At 51.7% G+C, this 24,197-nt stretch overlaps 8 protein-coding genes across 8 annotated transcripts; 5 read left to right on the top strand and 3 right to left on the bottom strand.

Moving 5' to 3' along the window:
- Nucleotides 1-4,880: 4,880 nt before the first annotated feature.
- GMORB2_4155 (DNA mismatch repair protein PMS2) lies at nucleotides 4,881-7,667 on the top strand (the record flags this gene model as incomplete). Its single annotated transcript, XM_035466130.1, has 2 exons — nucleotides 4,881-6,082; nucleotides 6,284-7,667. 2 exons carry the CDS (start codon nucleotides 4,881-4,883, stop codon nucleotides 7,665-7,667), a joined length of 2,586 nt encoding a protein of 861 aa, XP_035323967.1.
- A 288-nt stretch (nucleotides 7,668-7,955) lies between these two features.
- GMORB2_4156 (uncharacterized protein) lies at nucleotides 7,956-9,829 on the bottom strand (the record flags this gene model as incomplete). Its single annotated transcript, XM_035466131.1, has 3 exons — nucleotides 7,956-9,305; nucleotides 9,375-9,624; nucleotides 9,666-9,829. The coding sequence occupies 3 exons, from the start codon at nucleotides 9,827-9,829 to the stop codon at nucleotides 7,956-7,958; spliced, it is 1,764 nt and encodes a 587-aa protein (XP_035323968.1).
- Nucleotides 9,830-10,371: 542 nt separating this feature from the next.
- GMORB2_4157 (adrenodoxin-NADP+ reductase) lies at nucleotides 10,372-12,063 on the top strand (the record flags this gene model as incomplete). The annotated part of the gene is made up of 3 exons (XM_035466132.1): nucleotides 10,372-10,641; nucleotides 10,709-11,167; nucleotides 11,236-12,063. The coding sequence occupies 3 exons, from the start codon at nucleotides 10,372-10,374 to the stop codon at nucleotides 12,061-12,063; spliced, it is 1,557 nt and encodes a 518-aa protein (XP_035323969.1).
- Nucleotides 12,064-12,130: 67 nt separating this feature from the next.
- On the bottom strand, nucleotides 12,131-13,249 carry GMORB2_4158 (electron transfer flavoprotein alpha subunit; the record flags this gene model as incomplete). Its single annotated transcript, XM_035466133.1, has 2 exons — nucleotides 12,131-12,877; nucleotides 12,950-13,249. 2 exons carry the CDS (start codon nucleotides 13,247-13,249, stop codon nucleotides 12,131-12,133), a joined length of 1,047 nt encoding a protein of 348 aa, XP_035323970.1.
- A 618-nt stretch (nucleotides 13,250-13,867) lies between these two features.
- Nucleotides 13,868-16,065, top strand: GMORB2_4159 (SWI/SNF related-matrix-associated actin-dependent regulator of chromatin subfamily C; the record flags this gene model as incomplete). The annotated part of the gene is made up of 3 exons (XM_035466134.1): nucleotides 13,868-13,979; nucleotides 14,048-14,598; nucleotides 14,662-16,065. 3 exons carry the CDS (start codon nucleotides 13,868-13,870, stop codon nucleotides 16,063-16,065), a joined length of 2,067 nt encoding a protein of 688 aa, XP_035323971.1.
- Nucleotides 16,066-17,136: 1,071 nt separating this feature from the next.
- On the top strand, nucleotides 17,137-19,036 carry GMORB2_4160 (uncharacterized protein; the record flags this gene model as incomplete). Its single annotated transcript, XM_035466135.1, has 2 exons — nucleotides 17,137-18,839; nucleotides 18,910-19,036. 2 exons carry the CDS (start codon nucleotides 17,137-17,139, stop codon nucleotides 19,034-19,036), a joined length of 1,830 nt encoding a protein of 609 aa, XP_035323972.1.
- A 449-nt stretch (nucleotides 19,037-19,485) lies between these two features.
- On the bottom strand, nucleotides 19,486-21,356 carry GMORB2_4161 (adenylyl cyclase-associated protein; the record flags this gene model as incomplete). Its single annotated transcript, XM_035466136.1, has 5 exons — nucleotides 19,486-19,929; nucleotides 19,989-20,508; nucleotides 20,589-20,896; nucleotides 20,968-21,238; nucleotides 21,310-21,356. The coding sequence occupies 5 exons, from the start codon at nucleotides 21,354-21,356 to the stop codon at nucleotides 19,486-19,488; spliced, it is 1,590 nt and encodes a 529-aa protein (XP_035323973.1).
- Nucleotides 21,357-22,682: 1,326 nt separating this feature from the next.
- GMORB2_4162 (pfkB family carbohydrate kinase) lies at nucleotides 22,683-24,145 on the top strand (the record flags this gene model as incomplete). Its single annotated transcript, XM_035466137.1, has 2 exons — nucleotides 22,683-22,926; nucleotides 23,004-24,145. 2 exons carry the CDS (start codon nucleotides 22,683-22,685, stop codon nucleotides 24,143-24,145), a joined length of 1,386 nt encoding a protein of 461 aa, XP_035323974.1.
- Between the last annotated feature and the right edge of the window lie 52 nt (nucleotides 24,146-24,197).

Here is a 24,197-nt window from a genome sequence, read left to right on the forward strand (position 1 = left end):
AAAGCAAGTTCAGGGACAGATCGTCTGCTCTCGCAAGCGAGCCACGGTGAGGCCGATGTGTTCGAGGTGATAGGACCAAGTATTGAGGCGGAGGCTCTCGCCTTTGTTGAAGGGCTCGGACAGGGCGCACTCTCAGCCGGTTGGCGCAGTCTTCGGGAAGCGAATAGCAGTCGTCTTATTGGTTGCGGTGGCGCAAAGGGGTGCGACGCATGTCGTGCCTCGTCCAACCCGTAGTATTACTACTATCATCGGAGAGGGGAAGGAGGGTGGCGGGAGAGACAAGATGGGCTTAAAGAATTGCGCAAGCGGCGTTGACCGGGGTGAGGAAATTGGTGCGAAGTTGCACTTTGGTGTTTGGCACTTCAAAACCTTTGGGGGGTGGGCGGTAATCCGTAGGCGGGAGCGGGTCCCTGGGGGCCGGGAGGATACTCTACTACAGGTACTCCGTAATATGAGTATATGTACTCCGTACAGTCTACGAGGTACGAGTACATGTACGAGTACTTTATCGTCCAAACGGCGCACGTACTATTAGATTGTGCTTGAGTACGTCGTATTATGGATTTATGGAGGCATACTACTTGTACAGTGCTTGGGTGTCTAGGAGTTAGTTGCGACTCGGCTAGCTACTTACTACTAGAATAATAGTAATTATCATTAGTTATATGGACCATACGAGTAGGTGGTTGAGCTGGCGGCCACACTATCAACAGGATTATTACGAGTCGCGATCTTATCTTACATATGCACAACGGAAGCCCACGAGCTGTATTTTGTTTTTATTCTGGCGAGTATTCGTACTGCTATTGTATGCGTTTGCTATGAGTGGCAGTAATACTTACACATTTCCCTGTGCTCATTCATATATGTGTAACCTGTCAATTGTATTCGCACTCGTACACCTCCCTCCATACCTCCATACTGCAACTTACTAAGACTGGAAATGGTTGTTCGCTTTCCTATTCAACGTCCTCCCGCTCAGTGTATGTTCCAAATACTCCGGCCTTCCCCCACAACGCGGGCCAGGTGGCTTGGCTGGCGTCGTCCATCATAGTGTGTTCTAATACCTACTACGGACCTGTACACGTATGCGGTCTCCCACGGTAAAGAGCAAAAAGTGACGCGTACGCTTAGGTACGGAGAGTACGGAGCGATACTCTTTGTCCCAATTCCGTCCTTAGTATGGAGCAGTAACCCCGATACGGAATGTACAGCGGCAGATCAGAACAAGGTCTGTCTCGCATGTCTGCAGCGATGCAATCAATGGCCTGCAGGCTGTTCCTCTCTTCCGTTATCTTTAAGGTGTGATAGACGCCTGTATACGGAGTACTCGTACTCGTATTGATTGTTACATATTCGGCTACTGAGAGTTTCGTCAGTAAAACAACATGAGCATCATCTATGAAGCAGACTCTACATATATGTTTCTCTCCTTCTTTTCATTTCCTTTGTCGGCCCATTTTCAATTGACTTGCCGCCCCGTGGAGAAACAGAGCCTCACAGTGCCAAAGGGGGCAAGTTCGAGTCACGACGACTTTGTCTTTTTTATTTTTGTCCATCGGTACGTACTGCCCGTCTGCACTAAATCAATGATGCTGCAAGGAGGTACGCGGCAACGCATGTGCCGCCTGCAGGCCGTACTCCCAATAGATAGTGGCTTGTTGAAGCCCAGACCTGGCGGTCCAGAAGCGTCATCCCTGGTCTAGTCAATCCAGTACGACGCATTTTGGCCACTGTGGAAGACGTACGCAGGACGCGGTACGACTGCTTTTATTCAATATAGAGAGAGAGAGGCAGGGGGGTACAGGGCGGGTTCTCCCACCTTCGTAATCTGTACTCCGTAACAGTAACGGAGTATTATTAAGTCGCACTCGAACGAGCATGAGCTATATTACTATGTATTAATAATATTGTACCCATGCTCCGTAGTTTAGGCTGCGGGTATCTTACGGCGCGCGGCATACTCGTACATCGTGTATCGCCATCACCATCCACAGTTTTCATTCCGTACTTATACTCTCAAGACAATTGTCAATGATATTGTCAACCCGTATAACCGCACATTCACCTTACCCATGCATGCAATATTACTTACAGCGTGTACGGCTGACGGAAACTGTCACGTTGAGCTTATTGGCGCCCTAGCGCAACTTCAACAAGCCAGTTCGTATTCCTGCCCACGTACCTGCCACCCGCAGCACCCGTCATGCAAGCCACCAAGTATTAATGCTAGCACTATTAATTGTCGGTGGTTATTAATACTTGTAGCTCCCCAATCTTTCATCGTATGAGAGGTACAGTGATATACCCGTAGCAATCCGGTTTTGTTGTCGTTCACATGGACATGGCCTGTTGCTTCCACCATGTGCTATTTCCTGATATTGTTTCCCACTCGACCTGAAAAAGAGAGTATGGGTCCTGCACACGCATGGGTGCCCCCGAAAGGGGGCGGGTCGATGAGCTTTCTCGGCTTTTGAGCTATTGAGGACTGAAGCTAGGCAGCTGGTTTTGTTTCACCATCCCCTCATCAATCTGAAGTTAGGCCCTGGAATTATTGTTGCGTGTATATGTATCCTTCAAGACGACCACAAACGATCCCGCACAACACAGCAATTTGGAATGATATCTTGATACTATTTAGCGTTGTACAAAGCGACCTCCATTTACTCTATGCCTACTACAGATTAGTACTATTAGCATAGTCGAACAAAGCGTTTTACATTGCACTGCATGTACACGCGACACTCTTTGAGATCCTGAAGTTTTAGGGCTAAACTCGCTAGGAATCAGGAGTACGACGTACTCGTCTCAAAACCTGTTGTTTTGCGTTGCGCATACGTACACGTTGAATACATGTAGCTAATACTGTTAGTGATACTGGTTGTCTATACTTGTAGACTGTGATGCTACCAGCCAGGTTCATCCGTCACTGCACCAATTTGATTAAGGCAGCACGACTAGAGGGATGCTGCCTGTTTCAAGCGCATGGTACACACGCTTAGTATGGTCCCAAGTAAATAAACGGACAGAGCAGTATAGAGCTATAGCTGTGATGTGCTGACCTCACCGGCTCGATTTGGTAGCCTCGATGGGTTTATTCAACGAAAAGGGAAAGGAAGAAGGAAAAGACAGATTCTACATGTAGTTGTCATACATCTTCCCGGTTTATTGGTCAAAATCAGATATGTTTTTGTCGGGTTTGGTAAGAACGGTTGTTACGGTCGACGCAAGCGAGGCCACAAGGACAGATTAACCAGGCAATATTAAATCAAGGTAAATTAAGCAATCGTGGGTTTCTAATGTCAAAATGGGTGATAACACTCGGTCATAGCCAATTCACTCGAAAGGTCGGTTGGGTCTCGACGCTGTTGTAATTGAGACTTATTAAGTTACGTCCGTTTCGTACTATGACACCATATCTCTCTGCCTTTGTGTAAAAATCTATATTACCCCTATCCTAACCTCTACCCCGAATCCCATCGCTGCCCCGATTAAATCCTATTCTTTTTTATATCAGTTGCATTGTGGTGCATTCAATTTTTGAAGGTTGGTGGGCAAAAAGTATGTATTTTCTGGTTGCTGAATAAATGTCAGACAACGAGTCTGTATGGGGTAGGGGGGTATTGAGATGAGGAAAAGGGCCTACTGAGTGGCAGCGAGACAAAGTATAAAAAATTATAAAATAAAATAAAAAACTGTAGCAGTAACAGCGAAGCTACCAGTGACCAGTGTACATGTATGTATATTGTCTGTTGTCCCCCCCTCGTTGATGGACTCGTAGAAGGTGACTATTTATGTGACCTTTCATACCCCTTGCCCCACTGTCGTTCAATTCCCCCGATGGATTTTGGCAATAACGAGTGAATGCACGCCACCTGTAGTTGTTACCGAAGTACCAGCTACAATGTCCTTATTACTGCGGTGTGTTGCGCTGTATTTTACTGAATGATGACCATCGAGCTTGATAGAACCTCAAGAACTGGATCCATCCTCCTTCCATTACTTCCGTATTTTTGGCCTTGTATTATTTCGTATTCGACTTAGATGTGCATGAGTGAGCCGAGTCTAGTTTTTCTAGTGGCGACTTATACCCTGTTCTTGGATAGTGAGGATGTGAGCAAGCAAGAGGCCTTAGATGGGCATGTAAGACATAGACAGCATAGCGCAAGGCATACATGTGACGTGGGGCCTTCTACGCGAAATACAGGATCCGGACGCGTCTCCTAAGTCTTTCACACCAACGTTTGTGAGGACGTCGAGTAGAGGCAATCATACCGTTCTCTGCACACGACGCCGTACCGATATCAAGTTGCCGGCATATTCTTATACTTTTCTTGCCTATATTCCGGCGGCTCTGGAGAAGCGGTTCGTGAACTTCTGTATGACAGCATAATCATATCATGTCCATGCCCAAAACTCATGGCTACCATCAAACAAATTGATGGCCGCACGGTACGTCACCACCGCCTGTACGACAGATGGCAGCCTCGGCTGACGCAATTTATCAAAGGTCCATCAAATACAATCTGGCCAAGTCATCATCGACTTATGCTCCGTTGTCAAGGAGCTGGTAGAAAACAGTGTAGACGCCGGAGCCCGCAGTATCGGTGTGGTCCCCTCTTCACCTTGTCTATCCACTTGAGAGGCCTCTTTACTGATATCGAACCACATGTCACTCCATTCAAGACGTGCGCTTTAAAAACCAAGGCCTAGACTTGATTGAGGTACAGGACAATGGGGATGGAATCCCCCCGGCTAGCTATGCATATGTCGCCTTGAAGCATCACACTTCCAAGCTGTCCTCGTATGCCGACATTGGATCTCTTGAGACGTTTGGTTTTCGTGGCGAAGCCCTTGCATCATTGTGTGCCTTGTCTACCATGACCGTCACCACCTGCCTGGCAGGAGATGCACCGAAAGGCACCAGACTGACCTTTGAGACCTCTGGTAAGCTGAAAGGCACTAGCATGGTGGCCACGCAAAAGGGTACCACCGTGTCCGTGGAGAAGCTCTTTCACAACCTTCCTGTACGGCGGCGAGAACTCGAGAGAAATATAAAAAGGGAATGGCACAAGGTTATCTCCCTGCTCAACCAGTACGCCTGTATCAAGACGGATACCAAGTTCTCCGTCTCGCAGCAGCCCACAAAGGGAAAGCGCATCATCCTCTTCTCGACCAAGGGAAACCCGACAACGCGTGACAATATCATCAATATATTTGGTTCCAAAACCATGTCAGCCCTCATCCCTCTGGATATGCAGATGGAAATGCAACCCTCGACCCTGAGCTCGGCACTTCAATCTACCGTCGACACTACAAAAATCTCAAAGGACGTCCGAATCGTCGGTCACGTCTCGCGGCCTGCCCATGGCGATGGGCGTCAGACGCCAGACCGCCAAATGTTCTTCATCAATGGGCGACCTTGTGGACTCCCTCAGTTTGCTAAGACCTTCAATGAAGTCTACAAGTCGTATAATTCCACCCAATCACCCTTCATCTTTGCCAATATCCAGCTCGACACCCACATGTACGACGTCAATGTCAGCCCCGACAAACGCACCATCCTTCTACATGACCAGAACCAGCTGTTGGATAGCCTTCGCAGTTCTTTGGTTCAACTCTTCGACTCCCATGACTATTCCCTTTCTTCTACCCAGCCCACACGTCCCAAGCAAGCTTCTGCGTTTGGAAGCCAGCCATGGCCGCCTACAGCAGGAACCCCGGTCATGTCCAAGACGGTTGATAAAGTGAACGAGCACGAAATGTCTCCAGATCCATCTCCGGATAGGACATCCCAACCTGACAGCTCTTCAACAGCGAAGCACAGAATCCCGACATTGGCATCCCGAGCGCAGTCCTCGCCCAGTGCGATGGTTGGTGCGAACCAAGCCAGCAACCTCTTGAGCCGATGGCTGGATAGAAACGGAGCGGTTGAGAAGTCTACCACTTCAAACCCAGACGCACGCCAGGACCAAGGATCAAGTCCTGGCTCTCACTCGGGAGGTGAAAGCGAGTCGGCCAAAGGTGCTTACATGGAAGAACAAGAAAGTGGTTCTGAAGAGGAAGAGGAAGGGAACAGCAGGTCAGTCAGGAAGTTGCCAGAGGGAGGAGCAGCGACGCTGTCTGCAACGCCATCTGTGCAACCGAGAAAAGGGAAAGGTCGAGCAGGGGAAGCTCTCATGCGTCGCTCACCACCCAAGCGAGCAACAGAGCCTGCCAGAATTGTTATTGGTCGGCCATCTCCCCGCGCCAACCCATTTGGAAAGTCTGTTTCTATTGGCAGAGATGACATTGAGTATGACAGTGGGAACGACAGCGAAAACGGCAGTGAAATCTCTGAGGAAGAGGAAGATGAAGATGAACACGAGGAGGGTGGTGAAGATGTGGATGCATCCAAGGGTCGACCATCGAACACAGGAAAACCATCGTTTGGCTCTACTCTATCCCAAAGGTTCGCCGCATGGGAAGCGGGTATCAATTTCCCTGCACAAACGCCGAAGACGAAAGCCAGAATTCAAATCGGCAAGCTGGATACCAGCGATGGCGATGAAACCCCACAGTCATCTTTGAAGGATACAGCTGCGCAATCTGAAGCAGAATCTAATTCGGAGTACGAGGAGCCGCCTTCTGATGCTGAGTTGGACGCCGGCAGTGATCACGGGGAACAAACAGAAGATGGAGCTCATGTTCATCCGGTCGGCGAAAGCAGTCAAGTTGCAACTGGCATGAACCAGTCCGAGGCTATCAAGCCCGAGATTGCAAACGCACGACCAAAGGTACTGGATTGGGGGTCACGGCAGAAGAATTCCACTCTACAGATGGTCCAAACGCTCAATCTGGATGAAGATGCAGTTCATTGTAGAATGAACTCCTGGCTAAAAAGCCAACGCCCTCGGATCCTTGAGACAGCTGATGAAGTTAAAGTGGAGGACATCACGGCTGCAGACGCAGAATCTAAGCTGTCGCTCATCATCTCCAAATCAGACTTTTCCGATATGCGAGTGGTCGGCCAGTTCAATCTGGGATTCATCATAGCTGTTAGACCAGGTCAAATTGGCAACGATGGTACTGGTGGTGGAGCGAAATACGATGAGCTCTTCATTATCGATCAGCACGCTTCAGATGAAAAGTACAACTTTGAGAGGCTCCAGGACGGCACTGTGGTCCAGTCCCAACGCCTCGTGCGCCCGAAGCGGCTAGAGCTGACGGCCCTAGAGGAAGAAATTCTGATGCAGAGCATTGAGGCCATTGAAGCAAATGGGTTCAAGGTTGAGGTGGATACATATGGCGAGTGGCCCGTCGGGTCGCGCTGCCTGCTTACAGCCCTGCCCTTGAGTCGCGAAACAACTTTCAACATTGCAGACCTCGAGGAACTCATCTCGCTCCTTGGGGACGAGTCATCCGAATCTAAGCACATACCTCGACCGTCCAAGGTCAGAAAGATGTTTGCCATGAGAGCTTGTCGGAGCAGTGTCATGATTGGCAAGCCCTTGACCAGAAACCAGATGTTCAACCTGGTGGGGCATATGGGTGAACTGGACAAGCCTTGGAACTGTCCGCATGGCCGCCCTACAATGCGGCATCTATGTCGAATTCAGACGTGGGATGAGAAGGGCTGGGCTGATGATTCCGATTCTGTGCCATTAGCCTCATGGGCATCCTACTAAAGCAACCGCGCGATTACACGGGCTTGGTAACGTTTTTTAAGTCCAAGCCATTGATGAGCCATACAATACAATTCTGTTATTATACGAAGTATCCTATTACCTGTTCATAATCCCAAGAGCGACCCTATCCAAAAAAGCATCGTCCCAACGCCCTCCTCTACATAACCTCCACCGTTGCAGCAAAAGAAAAAAAGTCAAAAGGAAAAAAACCAGAAGTACTAAGAGATATTCCTGAGACAGGAACCAATCCAGATATTCACACAAAACATAAACATCATTTCATACAACTTAGTAATTACGGCCCGTGTGGCCTCCATACTGAGAGGCCTTGTTTCCTGCTAGTCCTTCCTCCGCAATCTTTCCGCTAACATTGCGTCGCTCGTACGGCGCCGACGAAGGATGGATGGCGCCATAGTCGTTTCCGGATGAGACCTTGCGATCATTGCTTCCAATCATGACTGGGGGAACAGAGGGTCTGAGGTTCCCATAGGGCTTTGAGTAAAAGCCAGTATCTGGCTGGATGGAGCTATCCCTTTGACGTTGCTGCTGCTGCTGCCACGCACCAACCTTAGGCGCCTTGGCATCGGCAATGTCCCTTGTCTCTGATACAGGCCTGCCACTTGCACTTACCTCACCAAGCTCATTCGACTTCTGTGCGGTATTCATTCCTTGGATTGATGGCTGGGATATGGGCCTTGAGGCTCGGGGTGGGTGAGAAGCAAGCGGGTTCGGGTAGGTTCCGCCAGCCAGGTAGTTCTCATCGTCGCATTCAGAGTCGGAAGAGTCATCTAGGGCGTATTGCGACGTCAATGCTGCATACGATCCGTCTCCATTGCTCTGCTTGCTACCACGCTGGTTCTCCCGAGAAGCAGGGGAGTCTGTCGACATCCGCGGTCCCCTCGTTTCCTGGCCCATATGACCAATGTCAATGCTGTCGCGCCCATACACCGCCGAGCTGCCATTGTTCAAGGGGAGACTGGCATACGAGCCGCGAGTCGGGGGCGGGGGGCGGGAGCTGCGGGCCGACTGCGCAGACATGGCCGAGTTTCGAGGCGATGAGTTTCCAGGGACGATCTGGTACTGACGACTCGGGAGGTTCCATTGGGCGTTGGCACCCAGGGAAATATGGGAGCCTTCGCGCGTGTGCATGAACGGGACGGAGGTTCGTGCAGATGACATCTCGGGGCCGGGGTGACTGCCCGAGATCTTGCTAGCGGTGTCACTCGAGCTCGCAGTTGTGGAGGTGGACAGTTTGTTCCACTTATGCTTCGGTCGGGCCGTCAGGTGGTCCTCGAGAGGGTTCATGTCCGGAGGCAGCCTACTGATTTTCTTGAATGCCCATGAAAGCCACAGAGCCAGACCAAGCGATGGGACATGAAGAGCTCCGGCTCCAACCATTGTGTAATAGGCGGCCGGGACGAAGTAGTCGGTGAGCTCCTCGTGGAGAGGAATCCGGTTCTTCCACTTTGGCGAGTCGTGGTGTGTGGTGAAGGCGCTAAACGCATAGAGCCCCAGGGTGACGAGATCAGTAACAGCCGAGTACATGTGATAGGCCGCCGACGACGCAGGCGTTCGGCCCGCCGCATTGCGGGATAGGTGGTAGATCGCATAGATGGAGTTGAAAATGACGATTCCAAGCTGTCATAAAAGCACATGTAAGTTGACACCCCACAAGGTTCTGGACGACTTCTTTCCGAGCGCACATACCCCGATCTTCATGATCCAACCTTTGACCAGGTTCTGCTCAGTCAAGAGCACCATCAACCCAAGGATCCCTATGGCACCGTTGAGTTCGAGGACGCGGAGCGCTAGCTGTATCCAACGTAGTCGCTTGATCCAGTTCTTTGTGCGAGGGCCCATTGGGTTGGCCGCACTCGGGTTATAGGTGAGTACCGCGTGAGCGCTGGAATGCATGTTAGATGCAAAGAGTCTCTCGATGGCGTTCGGCGATCCATGGCTCTGGGGTAGCTGAAGAAATATCAAGGTCTGTTTACTCACTCGGGATGCTTGTTGAAGGACAGAAGAGTCCCGTTTTGCCTGGGCTTCTTGGGCTTCGCCTGCCAGCTGGCTCTGGTGACCGCCTTGGGATCAAACGATTTGCCTGGGAATCGCGAGTCCTCCTGCGGCTCAGCGCTGTACATCCATGGCTGGTGGGCAACCATGACGATGTCCTGACTGTTGGCTTCGCGTAGCAGACCCTGAAAATTCTTCCCGCGTGGTGATTCAGGTCGATATTCCGATTCCAGTCCCTTTAGAGGAACTTAGGAATGCCAGAGCGTTCGGGGAAGTAAACAGAGATGATGATCCTAGTTCGGGTAGCTACTGATGCGACCGAGACACAGCACTGTATCGTCTTCTTCGTACAGAAATTTCAATCGTGCGATGCGATCTGAGGTGCCTATTCTCCAACTTGGAATTCAAGCATAACAATGACCCATCACAATGATCATTGGGGTTGCAGCGCTGCGGTACTCCAGCAGGAACCCTTCGTCATGATTGACATTGAGCTATGGTTGGTCGTCACCACAGCAACGCGTGGGCATCCATGTACGAAATGCAGTAGATCGGAGCCGTCAGGGTTTGGTGGGCTCGGCTTTCGAAACAAAAGTGCCCGAGGCGTTGATTCACATAAATCAATATTACGGGATTAAACAAGCTTGCCACCGGCAATGATTAAGAGCATTTCAAATATCCCGTAGCCAAAATGATGACAAAAGCAGCACTTCGCCAATGGCGCGGCAGCCTGAGGGAGAACAGCCTCAAGGGCAGCATCACCCGTCGTCACGCGTCATCAACACGCTCCCAGGACACGCCGTTCCGAATGGCCGTTGTGGGGTCTGGCCCGGCCGGCTTTTATACGGCTTACAGACTCATGAGCAAGGTTCCGCAGGCCAAGGTCGACATGTACGAGGCCCTCCCCGTGCCCTTTGGTCTTGTTCGTCACGGTGTGGCACCCGACCACCCAGAGGTTAAGGTTGAAGAGTCCCCCCTCCTGATATGCATGTCGGTTATCCCATCTCAATACTGATTGTGGGCGATAGAACTGTCAGGAAAAATTCGAAGAGGTGGCCTCGTCACCCAACTTTACGTTTATAGGCAACGTCTCGGTCGGTCAACCTGGCCACTTTGCCGATCAATGCACAGTCGAACTACAGACGCTCATGCGCCACTACCACTCTGTGCTCTTTACGTACGGTGCCTCGGAAGACAAAAAGCTCGGCATTCCCGGCGAGTCAACGCTTAGCGGCATATACTCAGCCCGCGAGTTTGTTGGCTGGTATAACGGACTTCCTGACTACGCCAACCTCGAGCCGAATCTAACTCGGGGTGACGAGGCAGTCATCATCGGCCAGGGCAATGTCGCTTTGGATGTGGCCCGGATGCTTCTCGAGGATATCGACGTTCTCCGAAAAACGGACATCACCGAGCATGCACTGGACCACCTGGCTACAAGCCGCATCAAGCGCGTACATGTTGTTGGACGCAGAGGGCCGATGCAGGTATATAATGGTCCTCGCTTGTTCCCACCTTTCATTGAATCCCTCACTTACGGAGATCTTCACTACAGGCCGCATTCACCATCAAAGAAGTGCGCGAGCTCATGAAGCTTCGCAACGTAGGCTTCCATCCCATCCAAAGAAGCCTCCTCCCAGAAGACCTCAAGACTCTCCCTCGAGCTTCCAAAAGACTCATGGAGATTGTGGTCAAGGGTACCCCAGATGTAAGCGCAGAGTCGGCCTCAAAATCATGGTCACTGGATAATTGCCTGTCTCCAAGTCATTTCCTCGGGCATAAGAACGCCCCTACTCATGTGGCAAGTACCGCATTTGACGTAACAAGATTGTCGGATCCTTTCGACCCTAGCGCCCGCGCGGAAGCTACGGGCGAGACGACAGTTCTCCCGTCAGACATCGTGTTTCGCTCTGTTGGCTACAAATCGGTTGCTCTACCAGGCTTTGCCGAGGCCGGTGTCCAATTTGACGAGAGGCGTGGCACGGTGACGAACGATGGCTATGGCAGGGTGACCCAGGTCTTGTCGGACGAAAGCGCCAAGGACGCGGGACCACGACAAGTGCCAGGATTGTATTGCGCTGGCTGGCTCAAACGGGGTCCCACTGGTGTCATCGCCTCCACGATGCAGGACGCTTTCACCACTGGCGATGCCATTGCTCAGGACTGGCTCTCAGGAGCGCCATTCATAAGGCCAAATTCCCAGACGTCTATCCTTGCTGGCTGGAATGGTGTCAAGCAGGAAGTCAGCGGCAACGCGAACCTTGCCGTCTCATGGGAGCAATGGCAAAAGATTGACAACGCAGAGAAGAACCGAGGCCAGGCCAAGGGCAAGGAAAGAGAGAAGTTCACGAGTACCACCGACATGCTGGCTGTCCTAGGTTAGGAAAAAATTGATATAGTCCATTGTTTGCATAGACTTCATTCCGCTGTATTATATATATACTACAAACTTACGAGCTCCTGACCTTCTCTGTAAATTCTGGCACCTTCTCGAAAAGGTCCCCCACTAGACCAACGTCAGCCACCTGGAAAATGGGGGCATCGGCGTCTTTATTGATAGCAGCAATGACCTTGCTGTCCTTCATACCAGCCAAGTGCTGAATTGCCCCAGAGATTCCGACAGCCATGTAGAGCTCAGGGGCGACAACCTTGCCAGTCTGTCCCACCTGAAGACTGTTGTCGGCATAGCCGCTATCGACGGCCGCCCTGGAAGCCCCGACAGCGGCACCCAGGCTGTCAGCCAGCGGAAGCATGATGTTATCAAAATCCTCTTTCGACTTAAGACCGCGGCCTCCAGACACAACTCGTTTAGCAGTGGCCAGATCAGGGCGGTCAGACTTAGCCAGCTCCTCGGATACCCACTCCGAGAGGGCTTCGGCCTTGGGGTCGACGCCTTCATCGATGACAGCAGATCCAGATCCAGGGGTTTCGGCAGCAAAAGCTGTTCCACGGATGGTCACAACCTTGACAGAGTCGGACGACTCAACCGTAGCGATGGCATTTCCAGCGTAAATTGGGCGCACAAAAGTAGACTCGCTCTCAATCGCCGTGATGTCCGAAATCTGTTGTGTATCCAGGAGAGCAGCAATGCGAGGCATCAGGCTCTTTCCAAAAGCCGTGTGGCCGCTGATAATGTGCGTGTAGCCACCCTTCTTGATGTTCTCGACAAGAAGAGGCGCGTAGTTCTCGGGAAGACCCTTGGTAATTTTAGCAATTCAGTGTGGGTTGGTGGTAGTCTCATCTTTCCCCAAAAATGTGCTTCGACGAACCTTTTCATAAGCCGCATTTTCCACAAAGATGATCTTCTCCACGCCCTCCACCTTGGCAGCCTCCTGGGCAGCAGCCGAAACGCTTCCGCCAGCAATAAATCCGTGGATAGTACCACCAAGCTTTTTGGCGGCTGTGAATGCACTCAGAGACCCGGCATTCAGCTTGCCGTCCCGCTGCTCAAGCACCGCCAGCGTCGAAAGCAGTCGGCTCTTAGCAAACGCACGGGAGCTTAAGGCCGGCGCTGCACCAATCGCCCTGCTCCCATGCCAGGCGACGGCTCGTCTAACAGCCGGGAACATTTCGATGATCTCAGAGGCGAAATTCGTGATTAATTCGTAGTTGATATCGATTCGTATATGCAGTTGACGTTCGTGGGGAACGACTCGGAAAAAGCATAGCAAGCCCCCTCCAACAGTGTTCAAGGTGTGACGGTTGGATACGGCCCGAGGTTGGACGGGTCCCATGGCAGGAGCTATGGCCCACCTACCTCGGAGACAGCTGCAAGGCTCCGCCGTCATCGGCTACTTGTTTTAGTCACGTGCTATTCTTGAGCCACATCTGGTTGCTCTATCACGTGGTATTTCACACGTGACTTTCCTTCCTGAGCTGCCTTTCGACTCTTTGTTGCTGACAATCCCTGTGCAGTGGCTGTATATACTTGTCGCTGGCGCCAAAATTTCACCAAACGCGACACCAACGCATCGCAGTACCACAATCCATCGACGGTATCTTGACATTGGCTACAACGAACCGTCAGAGGCGCGTTATCTTCCCTCACTGAGCTCTCCTCCCCGGTCAGCATTTTCGCCCAAGAGCGCTACGCGACTGCAACGCGTCATTGCTATCCCCCCCTTTCACCAAACTCGACCAATCTACCCGGCGCGGTGGGTGTCGCATTGTAATACCCACCCAGCACAATGGAAGACGCAACATCCTACGGCTCGCCTGCCAACGAGGGATCGCCCGGTGACAACCCCATTTTGGCGCAACCCCCTCTGCAGCCAGATGTCAATGCGGGCGACAACGAAGGTAGAGTCATTTCAGGAGACGCGTACCCTGCGAATCGCGCGCCGTGCTAACCATGCCATCAATTGCAGACGTTCAAATGTCAGAGAACACGACAGGCGATGCCAACATTAAGCAAGACAGCACCACCCCCGCTCCTGGTTCTGTATCGGAAGTCCGGACGAACGCTGCTGAGGCACCTGAGCCCGAGACGGCCACCGGTGGAGACGAAGACATGGGCGACGCTCCTGGAGAGTCTAAAGATGAGCCCGCAGCCACCGATGACGCGCCTACTTCGAATAGCCAGGAAGAAAAGACCAAAGAGACCGTCGAGTCTGCAGCCAGGGAGCATCTCATGGCACAGACGCATGCCATTGTGCTCCCAAGCTACAGCACCTGGTTCGATATGAATGCTATCCATGATATTGAGCGCAAAGCCATGGCCGAGTTCTTCAACAATCGCAACAGAAGCAAGACGCCATCTGTCTATAAAGACTACCGCGACTTTATGGTCAACACGTACCGCTTGAACCCCGCGGAGTATCTCACTGTCACAGCGTGCCGCAGGAACCTCGCCGGTGACGTGTGTGCCATTATGAGGGTTCACGCCTTCCTCGAACAGTGGGGTCTGATCAACTACCAGGTAAATGGCGTGCCTGATCCGTAATCAAACACTACGATCAGTTTCTAATTACAGTATTAACAGGTTGATGCCGATCAACGCCCGTCTCATGTGGGCCCGCCCTTCACCGGACACTTCAAGATCATTTGCGATACCCCTCGTGGCCTTCAGCCATGGCAACCGGCCGCCGATCCTGTCGTGTTGGAAGGGAAGAAGAATCATGATACGGACAGCAAGGCGGCTGCCGCCGCCGCGAACAAGGGCGACCTCAATCTAGAAATTGGACGAAACATTTACGAAGCCAGTTCCAAGAGCACTCCAGTCGGCAAGACAGAAAATAAAGTCAACGGCGAGACGCCTACAACCAACGGTGTGGCCGGAACCGATGATGCCGCCAAAACCCCGACAACCAAGGTCTATTGCTACATGTGCAGCACTGACTGCACGCGCATCTACTACCACAGCACACAGACCGACGCGGCCGCCATCAAGACCAAATATGACGTTTGCCCCAACTGCTTCAATGAGGCCCGTCTGCCTGCCAACCACACTTCTTCAATGTACACTAAGATGGAGAACCCGCGATACACATCGGTTGTTGACAGAGAGGCTCCGTGGAGTGATGCGGAAATCCTACGTCTGCTTGAGGGCCTCGAGCGGTTCGATGATGACTGGAACGAAATAGCGGAGCATGTTGGGACGCGGACTCGAGAAGAGTGCGTTTTGCAATTCCTTCAGCTCGATATCGAGGAGAAGTATCTAGACTCTGAGGCCGCTGTTCATGCGCCGACAGGGCTTTCGATGCTCGGTAGCCAGCAGGGCCAGCTTCCGTTCAGCCAGGTTGACAACCCGGTCATGTCGGTTGTCGGTTTTCTGGCCAGCCTAGCAGACCCTGCCAGCACGGCTGCGGCCGCCAACAGGTCAGCTGATGAGCTCAAGCGCAACCTTCGCAAGCAACTAGAGGGTGGGCAAGACAAGGGTCAGGCGAACGGCAAGGACAAGGGCCAAGAGGGCACCATGGACATTGATGTTCGCCAAGAGACTACGACGACCACAACAACCACCAAGACTACGAGCCTTGCATCAATCCCACTGGCATCCATGGGCGGTCGTGCCGCTGCCTTCGCGTCGCACGAGGAGCGTGAGATGACGCGTCTGGTCTCTGCCGCCACCAATGTGACGCTGCAGAAGCTCGAGATGAAGCTCAAGTACTTCAATGAGATGGAGGCGATTCTGCGAGCTGAGCGCCGGGATCTTGAGCGAGGCAAGCAGCAACTGTTCCTAGACAGGCTGGCGTTCAAGCGCCGGGTGAGGGCTGTTCAGGATGGCCTCAAGCAAGCGGCGGCTGTTGGTGGAGAGCAGGGAGCTCGCCTAGCCAACGAGGTCCTAACTGATGGAGAGCAGCTGGGCTTCCAACCAGCTGCGGTTGAGGCTGGTTCAGTCCAGCCGCTTAGCAGCGAGGGCCAGGTCAAGAGCTTCGAGGCCTAAGAGAAGAAAGTAATGCTTCGAGCGTATGCTAGTAGGTGGCATGAATTCGCAGCGACATGTGGAGACGTCAAAGGTCGGAAGGAACTCTAGGCTAAATTTTGAAGGCTTTCAACATGTCTACAGTCCACTTTAAATGCGGAAAGTGGTATGCGGAGGGTTTCAGGTTTTCTCTTATATCTTATTCTTAACGGGTGGTTTGTGATATCTAGCTGTATTACCAAGGGAGTTTCGGTTAATATTGAAGTACTATCAAGTCGATATATATTATCCGCCACCGTTGTTAATACAGCATCGCTGTATGAGTAAGCTGTAATACGCCGTATTCATGTAAGAGGTCGATACATAATAGCGATGCATACTCTCCCACACACGTGGTCGAGTTGCACATCAATACCAAAGGCATCACTCGCTATAGTGGCCATCATGCTGCGTCGTAGTACGTTCTTTTGGCAATATTGTATCATTTGGTGTAGAGCATGTATGATCTTGTGGTGATGCCTTCCCAATTTACCTCGGCCTAAGGGAGGGCTCCACCGGGCGAATGGCGCACTGGAGACGTAAGTGGTCAGCGGGGAATATTGGGCGTCTGGGGATTCTCCAAGGGGGGCATTTTTGTGGAGTGCCGCGGCCCCTCGGTATCCATTGGGATTGGAGACTTTCTCCAATATTTCTTCCACCTTCTACTTGTCGCAGTGACGTCTGCCACAACCGCAACCGAGCCGAGCATGTGAGTGAGTGTGTCGGGGTCGTCGCCATCCCTCTGTCTGCGCTATTACTTGATTGCAACCCACTCTGTAATCGTCAGCCTCAAAACGCGCTCTCTCATCCGACAACAAACAACCTCTCATTCATGCTCCTGCTCGTTGGTCATGTTTAATTCAGCTCCTGCTAAAGCTCGTCGCGCATTTTCTAGCACTTTACAAAGAGCCAGGGCGACGACCACAGTATGTTCACGTCCTTCCTGTTCATGGTGTACTATCTTGGTCACCCTTTTTCCTTCGCTCTCATCATTTGCGTTGGTTCTTGTCTTGAGACCTTCCCTGCTAACATTGACGGCAGCCGCGCATTGCCATGGCCCCAACCAAGCGCTTCAACAGTTCCCTTGCCAATGGCTACGCCGAGGATAAGTCCAAAGGCCCCATGCTGAGGTTTCAGGACTCGCTGCCCAAGCTGCCTGTCCCGACCCTAGAGGAGACAGGCAAGCGCTACCTCAAAAGCCTTCGTCCTCTCCTTTCGACTTCCGAGTTTGAGACTAGCAAGAAGGCCGTCGAGGAATTCATCAAACCTGGTGGTGTGGGGTCAACCCTACAGGAGAAACTCATTGCTCTTCGCGAGAAACCCGACACTAAGAATTGGCTTTACGAATGGTGGAATGATGCAGCATACCTTTCCTACCGTGACCCTGTTGTCCCGTATGTCAGCTACTTCTACTCGCACCGTGACGACCGCAAGCGTCGTGACCCCGCCAAGCGTGCCGCGGCCATTAGCACATCCGTCCTTGAGTTTAAGAAGCAGGTTGATGCAGGCACCCTCGAGCCTGAGTACATGAAGAAACTTCCCATCTGCATGGACAGTTACAAGTGGATGTTCAATGCCAGTCGTGTCGCTGCTCACCCTAAAGACTACCCTGTGAAGTACTCTGCTGAGGAGAACAAGCACATAATTGCTATCCGCAAGAACCAACTTTTCAAAATCACACATGAGGTCGATGGCAAGCAGCTCAATACGTCGGAGCTAGAGAAGCAATTCCAGCGCATTTACGACGTTGCCCAGCGCGTCCCGTCTGTTGGGATCCTAACCTCGGAGAACCGCGATATTTGGGCCGATGCTCGCCAGATCCTGCTCGATGCTAGCCCCAAAAACAAGACAGCCCTTGAGGCTGTTGAGTCTGCCTCATTTGTTGTCTGCCTCGACGACGCCACCCCTGTCACTCTCGAGGAGCGTGCGCACCAGTACTGGCACGGCGATGGTGCCAACCGCTGGTTCGACAAGCCCCTCCAGTTCATTGTCAATGACAACGGAACTTCAGGCTTCATGGGAGAGCACTCTATGATGGACGGCACCCCGACCCACCGTCTAAACGATTATATCAACGAACTTATCTTCAACGAGAAGATCGACTTTTCCGATCCCTCTGTTCGCTCCAATATTCCTGACCCTCAGCCCGTATCCTTTGAGGTCACGCCCAAGGTGCAAGCCGAGATCGACCGTGCCACAAAGGACTTCAACGACGTTATTAGTCAGCACCAGCTCGCTGTCCAGGCCTACCAAGGCTATGGCAAAGGCCTCATCAAGAAGTTCAAGTGCTCCCCGGATGCCTACGTTCAGCTTCTCATCCAGCTGGCCTACTTCAAGATGTACGGGAAGAACCGCCCGACCTACGAATCTGCCGCCACTCGCCGCTTCCAGCTCGGCCGAACCGAGACTTGCCGCACCGTCTCCGACGAGTCCACGAGATGGTGTAAGTCCATGGTTGACGCCTCGATCCCTGACTCCACAAAGGTCGACCTCTTCCGCAAGGCTGTTAACAGCCACCTCGAATATATCACGGCCGCTGTCGACGGAAAGGGAGTCGACAGGCATCTCTTTGGGCTAAAGAAGCTCCTCGAACCCGGCCAGGAGCTTCCCGAAATCTACAAGGACCCTGCCTACGGATACTCGAGTTCGTGGTACATTTCCAGCTCGCAGCTTAGCTCGGAGTACTTCAACGGCTACGGCTGGAGTCAGGTCATTGACGGTGGTTTCGGCATCGCCTACATGATCAATGAGAACAGGTAAGTACCATGCTCCTCTATATGTCTTTTCCGAGCTAGTCATAGACACCATTACTAAACAACAATTCAGCATCAACTTCAACATCGTTTCCAAGAACCTTGGAAGCGACCGCATGAGCTACTACCTAAACGAGGCAGCTGCTGACATGCGCGACTTACTCGTCCCTACCCTTGAGGCCCCCAAGTCAAAGCTGTAAAAACATTCGTTGGATTTCGGATGGGCACAACGAACGAGCGTGAATTGGAAAGTTCCATTTCAACATCATCATGTTTTATAACCAATAGATCAGATCTTAAACGTTTCCTACACTATATGAAGTTCTTACAATCCATGCACATATCCTGATTCCGAACGAACACATATTATACACTTCAAGTTATAGATTGCGAGCTGTAAGTTTGTGGAAAAAGTGTACAACAAAATAGTCTCTTCAACAAAATACTACTGTGACAAAATCCATCCCACTCTTGATATACACTTCCATAAAACAGTGGGAGAACATACTCCTACTTGAAAAACTACGAAAAACCAGTTCCCAACCAGCGGAGGCCTGGACATCTCCGCAGGAATATGTCTCAGTACAAAACATACTTAAAAAGGAGATATTGTTCTCGCTGCTAGGCCATGGACGGGTCCCTTATATTGTTAACCAGCGTGGGCAACAATCTCGTTGATCAGGTCACCCTTTTCCTCATCGTAGTACGAGCTGATCTGAGAAGGCAGAGGCACCTCCTTGTAGTCTTCATCTGGGCCCGAGATGATGTTCAGGTTGATACCAGCAGACTTGCTTGTGAAAATCTGGGTGCGAGTGCTTTCCTTGCTCAGGTAGATAGTTCCCCCGTCAACCTGGTCCAGCATGATGGTGGGAATTGTACCCAGGACCTGGAGAGCGAAATTGGGTGCCTTGACCACGTCCACGGTTGAAACCAGGGTGTCAACGACAAGGGACAGCCGGTTGGAGTTCTCGACCGTGACCTGGTTTGCCTTCCCCTTGATGATAACAGTTGCGCTGTTGCATCGGCTGATGAGAATTGAATGAGTAAGACTCGCCTCAATTTCCACGGGCCCGGATTCCTTCTCATAGTTTTCCTGCAATTGCCGATGTGAGTTCAGTGCCTGGGGAAGGAATATCAAATAGTCAGACTTACTACAGTCCACTTGTTGCCCTCGAGCTCCTTCTTAGCGGGCTTCTTAACCCGCATGCTCTCGGGCTTGGGCTTCTTTCCGGGGGCCGGGCTCTTGCCGCGCACAGCCGAACTACTGTCCGCGACAGTTGATCCTGCACGGAGAGACGGGTTCTTATGGGTCATTTGCGACTTGTCCACCTTGCGGAGCCCCTTGGTGACGTCCTCTCCTTTATTCAGGTCAGAGAAGACAGCACCGAAACCCGAGGATGAGGTCGAAGGTGTGGGAGCCGAGACTTCGGTCTTGATGTCCAGGATAGGAGGCGGCCCGGGGGGTGGAGGCGGAGGAGGCGGGGGCGCTCCGCCGGCAAGGGCGGAGGTGGAAGGAGGTGCGCTCTGTGCCGCCAGGGCCTTGGAAACGTTGGCGGCCGGCTCGCCCTTGGGGTTCCATGGAAGTCCGTTGGTAAAGTTCTCCTTCACAAGCTCCGAAAGGTCTTTGAAGACGGCATAAAAAGACTGCACCCACTCAACGTGCTTGGGATCCCTGGAATCGAAAGGATGTGTAAGTAGAGCAGTTCATGAGTCAATACTGTACGCCGTATCCGAACCACCAGGGGTTCTTACTTCTCCTTGTACTCCTTCAGGACCTTATTTCCGAAGAACTGAGCAGAACCGAGGGATTCATCAACGTGCTTGAACGGGCGGTTATCGAGGGTAACCCATCCCATAACCATGATACCGTCAGAAACGGCGGTAAGATGGTTCGACAGAGGATCTCCGCGGCTCGAGTCCTTGATGTCCATGACAGCCATCACAGCACTGTTGATGGGCTGGGTAAGACTCTGCAGGCCGGACATGTCCGGCTTCTTGGCCTTGGTGGAGATAAGGATGAGCTTACGCTGCTCCTGGAAGCCCTTGAGCACTTCGGCGGCCTATATAACACAAGATATTAATTAGATAACTGGGGTCGTGGAGTGGAGTGTTTATAACTTGGGGAGCGAACCTGCTTGGCGACTGTCCCGCCGATCTCTTTGCTGATGTTGACATACTTCTCAACGGTTGACTTAAGGTACGCATCGAACTCCTCAACGCTCTCCGGGAGCGGTTCAGAAGCAACCTTCGGAAGGGATTTTGGGGCAGACGAGGCAGGAACCGGTGCGGAAGCATCAGCGGCAGCGGCCGACGCGGATGTCGAGTTAATCAAGGCCGGTACATCCTTAGGAAGCTCGGTCGACGTCGCAATATCTTCGAGTCGCGATGTAGCAGCTTCAAGTCTAGCGAAATAGAACCAGTCAGTATATAGTTTCATGGGAAGGCAATCGGGTCCGGTTTCTAAGGCCTTTACCGCTTGATGAGCGTCGTGAGATTGTGCATGTTGTTTGGCGCGGCCATGGCTGATATCGACAAGTTCAAGTCCGCTCTATAGGTTTGCCTCTCAAGTAGATATCGGGGAGGGGTATAGAGTCGCCGGGCGAACTGAGACGAAGCGTGGGCAGATGCTCGGACTGAATCGAAGAGCAGGATCTCACTACTGGATGATATAGGATATCGACGTGGTAGGAACAGATGACGTGAGTTCCTGGAAGCGCAAAGGAGTGCTAGTGATATAGCCGAAAGTGTATGGAGAGTTCATGCGTTGAGGTTCAACATCAGGAGCTGGCCAGGAGCTCAGTCCCCTGCACTGCAGCAGCTTCCACTTGTCCAATTGGATTGGCCCTAGTCCGGCCCAGTTCAGGAGTCCCCCAAGCCAAACGCCCAGCCACGTAGCTGCCTAGGGAGCCAGGTAGTCAGAATCCGACTCATTTCCAGCGCCACTTCAGGGCGATGGGTACAAGGCCCCTTGTGGCTGGAACACAAAGAGGTACTTCTCCAAAATGTACACCTCTGCGAGCAGGTACTTACGAAGAAAAGTCTCCTCAAGCCCTCTGCCTCAGCCCAACACAACCAATAGCGGGGGATATGACTCAGCTTGTTAAATTAGCTTTAACAGGCACTTCAATGTGCTTGTTCATTATATCCCACGTTTTTAAATATAGTACGAGTATCTTCAGGTGGCGCCATTATTTTATCAATTTGAACTTCACCGTATTACATTAACATAAACAATACTTCGTCTCTATCTACCAGTTTCTTTCGTGTCGCTATTGATCATGCATGCCTGAGTGATCTATCTACCAGTTTCTTCCGTATCGCTCGCTATTGATCATGCATGTCTGAGTGATTAAGATGCCTACAAACCTTTAATTTTCCACACCAAACCTATCTACCCTACTACCGCCCTACTCACCATTGCGCGCCGATCTCTGACCATTTTTTCATGATCATCGTTTCTTGTTGCCTTATTTTCCTTTTCTTTCCCTTTCATTCAATTTATGAATTTGATCTTGTCTAATTTATGCCTTCTGGCTGTTGGCTTTGCAATTCTCGCACTGAGCACTCAAATTCGACCGACGGTGATTGTTAGTGGATCGCATATGTACATACACGCAGACCTCTGGATTATCTCAAGTATTTCCTGCACCATTGTCAACGTGGCCAACCGCTAGCAGACAGGGCTGCATTGATTTCACCACCGTTAAAACAGTGTTGCTACCTGACACATTTCTCGTCGGATCACACACTCGTGGTGTGGATTACAAACAAGACGGGTGGCATGTTACGATCTCATACCACAGACGCTCCCACGACATCAATATCGGCGGCGGCCATCCTTCCGAAATGGCCACTGATTATGAAGTAGCGCTCCGGTGCGCTCCTGCTGCCGAGGACAGCGAAGCATCAAACCAGAAGCAGGTCCAAGATGGGGATATCGAAGGGACTAATGGCCGTAATCAGGCCGACTCTCAGGCCCAAACTCCTAGGTCGAAAACAATTGCAAAGTCCGAAGACGATAACCATTCTACCTCTGACGAGAAGCAACGTCCGCAGATCGATTTTGTCACTATGGGCATGTTCATAATCGGTAAGCCAACTGCTTTATGGAGGTCAGACTCGTCAACACATTTCTTGATCAATGATTACTAACTCGTCATATGCAAGACGATATTGACTATGTACCACCTAAGCCGTCTGTGAAGGGCATACTGGGAGGGGCAGGATCTTATTCCGCACTCGGTGCTCGCCTTTTTTCCCCCAGCCCCGTGTCATCTAGCATTGGCTGGATTGTTGACAAGGGGTCAGATTTTCCACCATCAGTTGCTGATCTCATACAAAGCTGGGAAACGTCTGCCGTCATCCGAGAGGATATGAGCCGGTCGACAACTAGAGGTTGGAATGGCTACGAGGGCACATCCGAAAAACGTTCCTTCAAGTACCTCACACCGAAGAAGCGTCTCACAGCAGATGATCTTACCCCTGAGCTTCTTCAAGCGCGCTCTATCCACCTCATATGCTCACCGCTACGCTGTCAGCAGTTGGTGGCTGATATCACCGCTCGTCGAAAGGAAGTCGCACCTGATACGTACACGAAAGCGATATTCATCTGGGAGCCGGTCCCGGATCTTTGTACCCCGGACGAACTTTTGAATTGCACCAACACACTTCCACTGGTCGACGTCTGCAGCCCCAATCATACAGAACTGGCAGGTTTCATGGGAGATGACGGACTCGATCCCGAGACCGGAGAGATATCGACTGTAGCCGTCGAACGCGCATGTGAACAGCTCCTGGGCAGCATGCCATTGCAGTCATTCTCACTCGTCGTTAGAGTCGGTGACAAGGGATGCTATATCGCCAAGAACGGTGGAAGAAAACGTTCACGTGCTCAGGGCCCAAACAAGAAGCAAAGGAAGAAGCACTTCCCGCGAGGCGGGCTTCAGCCTGACACCGATATGGAGGCGCTATTTGCTGGGCTGCTACAGGATGAAGATGGGTTTGTGTCCAGGGAGGAAATCGAGTTGGACCCTGGCATCGAACGTTGGATACCAGCTTATCACCAAGACGCCTCAAAGGTCGTCGACCCAACTGGGGGCGGAAACACCTTTCTGGGAGGTCTTGCAGTAGCGCTCGCCAGAGGCCAATCCATCGAGGATGCTGCCATCTGGGGTTCTGTTGCTGCTAGTTTTGCGATCGAACAAGTTGGCATGCCTACCCTCGAGAAAAACGGTACTGATCCTGAGACATGGAATACTGTTGTTGTCAACGAACGACTGGAGGAGTTCAAAACCCGAATATCATCATGATTACGCAGGGGTTTAACACGAGTTGCAGGAGGAGCATTCACGTTTATTTAGA

This window comes from Geosmithia morbida (genome assembly GCF_012550715.1).
Source record: "Geosmithia morbida isolate 1262 chromosome Unknown scaffold_2, whole genome shotgun sequence".
Taxonomy (NCBI): domain Eukaryota; kingdom Fungi; phylum Ascomycota; class Sordariomycetes; order Hypocreales; family Bionectriaceae; genus Geosmithia; species Geosmithia morbida.